Consider the following 7403-nt stretch of genomic DNA (forward strand, 5'->3'; position numbering starts at 1 on the left):
TATCTGCAAATTAATGGGACCATGGATTTAAAGTTTATATATATGACTCCAAGGTATGCAACCTAGATTGAAATATTCCTGAGAAATGACCAAGGATTGAAAGATTAATACAATATTATTAACAACAACTTTCATTTATATAGCGCCTTTAACATACTAAAACATCCCAATGCACTTCAGAGGAGCGTAATCAGACAAAAATTGACGTGCCAATGAAGGAGACATTAGGAAAGGTGACCAAAAGCGAGGCCAAAGAGGTAGGTTTTAAGGAACATCTTAAAGGAGGAGAGGTGGAGAGGTTTAGGGAGGGAATTCCAGAGCTAAGGGCCTAGATAGCTGAAGGCATGGTTGCTAATGGAGCGAAGGAAATCGGGGATACACAAGAGGCCAAGAGTTGGATAACACAGCTCTTGGAGGGTTGTAGGGCTGGAGGAAGATGCATTACTATTACACCTCTCTTGTAGGACTTTCATTCTTGTCTTGTTAAGAGATGACACTGTAGTAACTATCGGTCTGAACCTTGTGTTTATCATACTATGCTTGTGTACTTAATGTTCCTGTAATCAGTCCGAGGAAAATTCCCAGCCATTGTTTCCGGCGATTGAGGGGTCTAAAATGAAGGGACACGGATGTAAGATTAAATGTAAGAGATTTAGGACAAAGAGTAGGAGGAAAAAAAATTACACGTCGGGTTACGTGCTAGGGAATGTATTACCGGAGTTAGTGGTTTAAGCAGAGACCATGTCAACATTTAAGAATGGGTTAGCTGGAGAGTTGAAGATATAGGGATATGGGAAGAGCTACACACAGGATTAGGACTATTGCTTGTGTGGAGGATAAACACCAACACAGACTGGTTAGGCCTGTTTTCATGTTGTAATTTCTGTGTAAGGTGTTTTGTGATTTGGTTTTTCTGGATAATACAGTCCACTGCCAGTAGAGGGCATCTTATGCCACTGTCTTTGAGATCTTGGGCTTGCAATATTCTGGGTGCCTTGCCCCTCACTGTGCCCATGGTGATCCATTCCTTGCCCCTCAGTATCCCACAATGCTGCACTCGATCTCCCATAATGCTTCTGTCTCGCCCAGCCGTCTCTTCCAACGAACCTGCCCCGCAGTCTCCCATAATGCATTTGTTGGCGCCCCTCAGTATCCCACAATGCCCCGCCCCGCGCCCTCACTATCCCACAACGCCCCGCCCCCGCGCCCCTCACTATCCCACAACGCCCCGCCCCGCGCCCCTCACTATCCCACAATGCCCCGCCCCGCGCCCCTCACTATCCCACAACGCCCCGCCCCGCCCCCGTGCCCCTCACTATCCCACAACGCCCCGCCCCGCGCCCCTCACTATCCCACAATGCCCCGCCCCGTGCCCCTCACTATCCCACAATGCCCCGCTCCGTGCCCCGTTAATTCTCATCGCGCTCAACGATGGCGCAGGGCCGCTTTAAACTGGCAGCGCGAAAACCGCCGGCGAAAAAGCAGCAGAGCCGAGGCCGCGGGCCCAAGAAGGGAGGTGAGTGGAGCGGGTTAGGGTTAGGGTTAGTGCCGAGGACTCGGGCCTGTGTGCAACAGTCAGGGTTTCAGACGCGGCCTAACCCGCCGGGGCTTAAACCAACCGCCGGGGCTGCGGATACAGAGCCCGTCGGCGGGTCCCCCCCTCCCCGCGGCTCCCCCTCCCCCACTCCACACTCCCCCCCCCCCCCCTCCCCCCTCCCCACTCCCCCCTCCACACTCCCCCCTCCACACTCCCCCCTCCCCACTCCCCCCTCCCCACTCCCCCCTCCCCACTCCCCCCCCCCCCTCCCCCCTCCCCACTCCCCCCCCCCTCCCCCCTCCCCACTCCCCCCCCCCCTCCCCCCTCCCCACTGCCCCCCCCCCTCCCCCCTCCCCACTGCCCCCCCCCCCCTCCCCCCTCCCCACTGCCCCCTCCCCACTGCCCCCTCCCCACTCCCCCGGGGTCGGGGGGAGAGACGGTCTCCCCTCAGTCCGAGCGGCACCAACACACCGCAGGGATCAGAGGTTGTTAGGTCAGGGTTCAAGGCCCACTCCAGACACTTGACAAAATCGTGGACATTTCCATCTATCATTTTCTATTAAAATGTAATTTTAAGTGCAATTTAAATTATTGTTTCTTGTGTAAGAGAATCCTGTTTTCAGCCTGGCAGCTGAGTGTTTGGAGGCTGTAACAGTGATGCAGGGGCATTTTCCAGTGATAAAGATTCCCTGCAGTTGGGATATTTTTGTAAAACATTAACATTTATACAAATTACTTCCACTTAGATCTTTTAAAGGTGTTTTTTTTGCGCTGTTGCCTTGCTTCAATCTTCTAGGTCATCCCAATCCATGCTGGAAAAGACCTCCTGGAGGCATTTAAGACTATCTCCCCACCCCCTGGTGTGAAAGCCCCTCACTCCCATTCCATTTGGCAGCAACAAAACAACTTCTAACGATAGAGGAGCTGTGCTCCTGTCGTGCACCTGTCAGGAATGCATATCAGGGAATTGTTTATGGGCAGCCTGTGACTTTCTACCCATTAACATTAGTGAAACAAAGAATTAGCATTTTTATATAACACCTCTCAGGTCCTCAGGACATCCCAAAGCGCTTCACGGCCAGCGAAGTGCTTTTGAAATGTAGTCACTGTTGTAACGTAGGGAAATGTGGCAGCCGATTTGTGCACACGGTCCTGCAAACAGCAATGAAATGACCACTTTTTTAGTGCTGTTGATTGAGGGATGAATGTTGGCCAGCACACCAGGGAGAACTTCCCTGCTGATCTTTGCACATTATCTTTTACGTCCACCTGAGAGGAAAGGCAGGGCCTCAGATTAACATCTCATCTGAAAGACTGCACTTCCAACAATGCAGCAATCTTTCAGCTGAAATATCAGCCCAGATTATGTGTTTCAGTCTGGAGTGGGACTTGAACCCACAACTTCCTGACTATAAGAGGAGAGAGTGCTAGCACTGAGTCAAGGCTGACACCTACTGGGCAAAAGATCGCAGGCTGAGAGGAGGCATTTTCCAATATGTGTGTCTGATGCACAACCAGAGCACACCATGTCTGTACTGTCTGAATCCTCTGTATAAAATGCCTGGGTCAACAGAACTCTGCTTTATTCAGTATAATACGCTTGTAAAATCCGATCCATTGAGCTGATATTTCCCTTGTGTTGAAGTTGTTTTTTTTAACCCCCCTTTTAGGAAGAATAATTGCTCCGAAAAAGATTCAAGTGATTCAACAGCAGAAACTGAAGAAGGTACATACTTTGGAATTTATAAATAGATTTAAATATCTAGAGTTAGTTTTTAAAAAAACACAGCACAGGGCAGTCGAAAGCTTTCTCAAGAAGGGTGACTTCTGTCAGTATCTCGGAAAATAGAATCAGAGAAAGGTTACAGTGCGGAAGGAGGCCATTCGGCCCATTGAGTCCGCGCCAGCTCCATGCAAGAGCAATCCAGCTAGTCCCACTCCCCCTTTCTCTGTAGCTCTGCAAATTTTTTACTTTCAAGTACTTATCCAGTTCCCTTTTGAAGGCCATGATTGAATCTGCTTCCATCGAGCAGTGCATTCCAGATCCTAACCACTCGCGGTGTTATATTAAAAAAAAAGTTTTCCCTCATGTCACCTTTGGTTCTTTTGCCATTTACCTTAAATCTGTGCCCTCTGGTTCTTGACCCTTCCATCAATTGGAACAGTTTCTCTCTATCTACTCTGTCTAGACCCTTCATGATTTTGAATACCTCTATCAAATCTCCTCGCAACCTTCTCTGTTCCAAGGAGAACAACCCCAGCTTCTCCAATCTATCCATGTAACTAAAGTCCCTCATCCCTGGAATCATTCTGGTAAATCTCTTCTGCATCTTCTCTAAGGCCTTCACGTCTTTCCTGGAGTGCGGTAACCAAAACTGGACACAATACTCCTGTTGTGGCTGAACCAGTGTTTTATAAAGCTTCATCATGACTTCCATACTTTTGTACTCTATAAAGCCTGTATGCTTTTTTAACTGCTTTCTCAACCTGCCCTGCCACCTTCAATGATTTGTGCACACATACCCCAAAGATCTCTCTGTTCCTGTACCCCTTTAGAGTTGTGCCCTCTAGTTTATATTGCCTCCTCGTTATTCCTACTGAAATGTATCACTTTGCGTTTTTCTGCGTTAAATTTCATCTGCCACGTGTCCGTCCATGCCACCAGCCTGTCTATATCCTCTTGAAGTCTATCATTATCCTCCTCACTGTTTACTGCCCTTCCAAGTTTCGTCACATGCAAATTTTGAAATTGTGCCCTGTACACCCAAGCCCAAGTCATTAATATATATCAAGAAAAACAGTGGTCCCAGCTCTGACCCCTGGGGAACATCACTGTACACCTCCCTCCAGTCCGAAAAACAACAGTTCACCACGACTCTATTTCCTGTTACTCAGCCAATTCTGTATCCACGCTGCTACTGCCCCCTTTATTCCATGGACTGCAATCTTGATGATAAGCCGACCGGGCAGCACTTTATCAAATGCCTTTTGAAAGTCCATATACACCACGTCAACTGCATTGCCCTCATCTACCCTCTCTGTTACCTCATCAAAACACCCTATCCGGTTAGTTGACAAATCCGTGCTGGCTTTCCCTAATCAATCCACCCTCATCCAAGTGACTGTTAATTCTGTCCCGGATTATCGGATCTGAAAGTTTCCCTACCACTGAGGTTAAACTGACTGGCCTGTAGTTGCTGGGTTTATCCTTACACCCTTTTTTAAACAAGGGTGTAACATCTGCAATCTGGCACTACCCCGTATCTATCTACGGATGTTTGGAAAATTGTGGCCAGTACCTCTGCAATTTCCACCCTTACTTCCCTCAGCAACCTAGGATGCATCCTATCCAGACCGGGTGACTTATCTACTTTAAGTACAGCTGGCCTTTCAAGTACCTCTTCTTTATCAATTTTTAGCCCATCCGGTATCTCAACTGTATCTTCCTTTACTGAGACTCTGGCAGCAACTTCTTCCTTGGTAAAGACAGAAGCAAAATACTCATTTAGTCATGTACTCATTAAGCAACGATATTGATGCAAATTCTTCATGCATTTTAAAAAAAAATCAAAAAGCCATTTCCCGGTCGGTCTGACCATGTGCTCCCACCATTGTTGGGCTCGGTTGAGCAGATTCTGTGTTGTGTGCCTGTGGTATTTTTAGATGTATTAGACTCAAGAAGCAAGTGTGGAACATTACACTTGAACATGTTCATTGCCTCAACAAACTCAGAAAAATCATGACAAAGCTTGGTCAGAGAGTTGTGGCTTTATGCCTCTGATTCTCCACATGCTGAGTTGCAGTCTTGACCAGTTCCTCTCTGAATGCATTGAGCTGGCGTTTTTGTACTGAGAGGAGCCTGTTTTGCCCGACCGGCTAGCAGAGTGCCGCTAGCAGGGTATCGAGGAATAGATGATCAGTTCTTCTCCTCAGACTGGGAAGGGCATGAGGCTGCAATGGTTGGAGGGCTTCCCTCAGTACGCTGCTGCTGCGGATTCACTGCATGCTCCTGCTCGATGAGGGTCTTACTGACTCTCAATCTTTCCAAGTTTTAAGACTGAATATGCACAGCTGCAGTGATTTAATTCTGCCAGTAGAGGCAGCTAGTGAGCAACGTAAATGGCTTGTCACGGCATAAACTGTGAAGTGAGATTCCTGTATTTTGGACATTAAACCGATCTTTGTAGCAGGTCTGGACCATGGCATAAAAGCAGGTCCCAGTCACTTTTTTTCTTCTGTAGTTGTCTTTCTGCATGACATAACATTCAGGGTGCACAAGCATGCTGCCAGGGTTCAGCCAGCGGTGTCTTGTAGCTCATGACTGGGAGGTGAAAAAGATTGGCGCAAGTGACCTTTTACCTCTTCATTCTTGTGCCAAAGTGCATGACCTGTCCAAGGACCTTGCGTTAATTCATCACGGAGCAGAACCAGAGTTGGTGGGGTGATTGTAAATACAAATCCCTCCTGTACAACTATGTGTAAATACTTGTGTGCTACTAATGATCAGGGATATTCAGCATATGTGCTGGGGTTATCAAGCAGTCTGAGAATCCAGTCAAGTTTGCTACTTTTGAACTAATTTCTGTGGGGGTGGGGGTGGCGGGGTGATAATCTTTCACCTTTCCCCCTCTTTGGGGTAGTCCAATCTGATGGTGTAGTAAATCGCGTGTAACCCATCAAGAAGCATGTTTGAGCAATGCATGAATCCCATGGTCAGCTTTACTGTCTCTTTAATACCCCTCGTCCCCCCGCTCTAAAATCAGATGGGAGACCTCCTGAGAAACACTATTTGTGATCAGTCTCCTTGCTGTTGCTTGAAACTCGAGGTAGATTGTTGATGAGCTGCATTGGTACTGTTCGTGTTACGAGTCCCTGGTAGTGCTCAGCTTTGGTTTGCATTGCTGATAGTTGAAGAGAAATTATGGAAGGATGGAAAGAAAATCCTTTATCCATAGGAATCTCGGGGCAGCGCTAAACCTCCATGTGTTAAGATGCGAGTGGGTGAAACCTTAAAGGTGTTTGACTGCCGGCTTTTAAACTTGTTCCGCAGAACCTGGAAGTTGCTATAAGGAACAAGATTGAACAAGACGTCACCATGAAGGCCAGCTCCAGCATGCCCAAGAAACTGAACGTAGTGAAAGCACCGCAGAAAAAACGCAAGGCAGACAAATAGGATTAATGGGCGTATACAGGACTGGGAAATCCTTGCAGATATCAGAAAGAAGGACTGCAGTGCAATCAAAGCTTATTAAATGAGACCGCTCTTGTACTCCTGTCTCCTCAACCCAATACTCCATTCGTGCTTCTCTCTCTTTCTTCCAGCCATTAAAAAATAGTTTATAAGTTTTACATTGATTATTCAATGTTGTCAATTGGCTTATTTCTACCAATATGCTAGAGGCAAAAATCACGCTGCAACCAATATACCTTTTAACAGTGGCAAAATGCAGCTAATTTGCTGCTCTGAATTCATTATCTCAATCACTGCTTAAACCGTCATTCACACTTTGCTCAACTCTGGACTTGACTTTTTCAACTCCGTGCTCTCTGGCCTAGAGAAGTCCACCCGGCATAAACCCCAGCTCGTCCACAACTCCTCCTCCCACCCCCCCGGCATTAACCCCAGCTCGTCCACAACTCCCCCCCCCCCCCCCCCCCCCCCCGGCATAAACTCCAGCATGTCCACAACTCCTCCTCCCACCCCCCCGGCATAAACTCCAGCTCGTCCACAACTCCCCTCCCCTCCCACCCCCCCTCCCACCCCGGCATAAACTCCAGCTCGTCCACAACTCCTCCTCCCACCCCCCGGCATAAACCCCAGCTCATCCTCCCACCCCCCGGCATAAACCCCAGCTCGTCCACAACT

At 48.1% G+C, this 7403-nt stretch overlaps 1 protein-coding gene across 2 annotated transcripts; it reads left to right on the top strand.

The window, feature by feature from the left end:
• The first annotated feature begins 1199 nt into the window (after nucleotides 1-1199).
• Nucleotides 1200-6892, top strand: c37h19orf53 (chromosome 37 C19orf53 homolog). 2 transcript variants are annotated; one of them, XM_067973076.1, is made up of 4 exons: nucleotides 1200-1289; nucleotides 1404-1516; nucleotides 3208-3263; nucleotides 6588-6892. In XM_067973076.1, exons 2-4 carry the CDS (start codon nucleotides 1432-1434, stop codon nucleotides 6708-6710), a joined length of 264 nt encoding a protein of 87 aa, XP_067829177.1. In that variant the 5' UTR covers nucleotides 1200-1289; nucleotides 1404-1431; the 3' UTR covers nucleotides 6711-6892. The 2 variants fall into 2 exon arrangements, with proteins under 2 accessions (XP_067829177.1, XP_067829178.1); XM_067973077.1 differs by lacking the exon at nucleotides 1200-1289 and adding an exon at nucleotides 1303-1327.
• The last annotated feature ends 511 nt before the right edge of the window (nucleotides 6893-7403 follow it).

The sequence above is a fragment of the Heptranchias perlo genome, chromosome 37, assembly GCF_035084215.1.
Source record: "Heptranchias perlo isolate sHepPer1 chromosome 37, sHepPer1.hap1, whole genome shotgun sequence".
In the NCBI taxonomy this organism is placed as follows: domain Eukaryota; kingdom Metazoa; phylum Chordata; class Chondrichthyes; order Hexanchiformes; family Hexanchidae; genus Heptranchias; species Heptranchias perlo.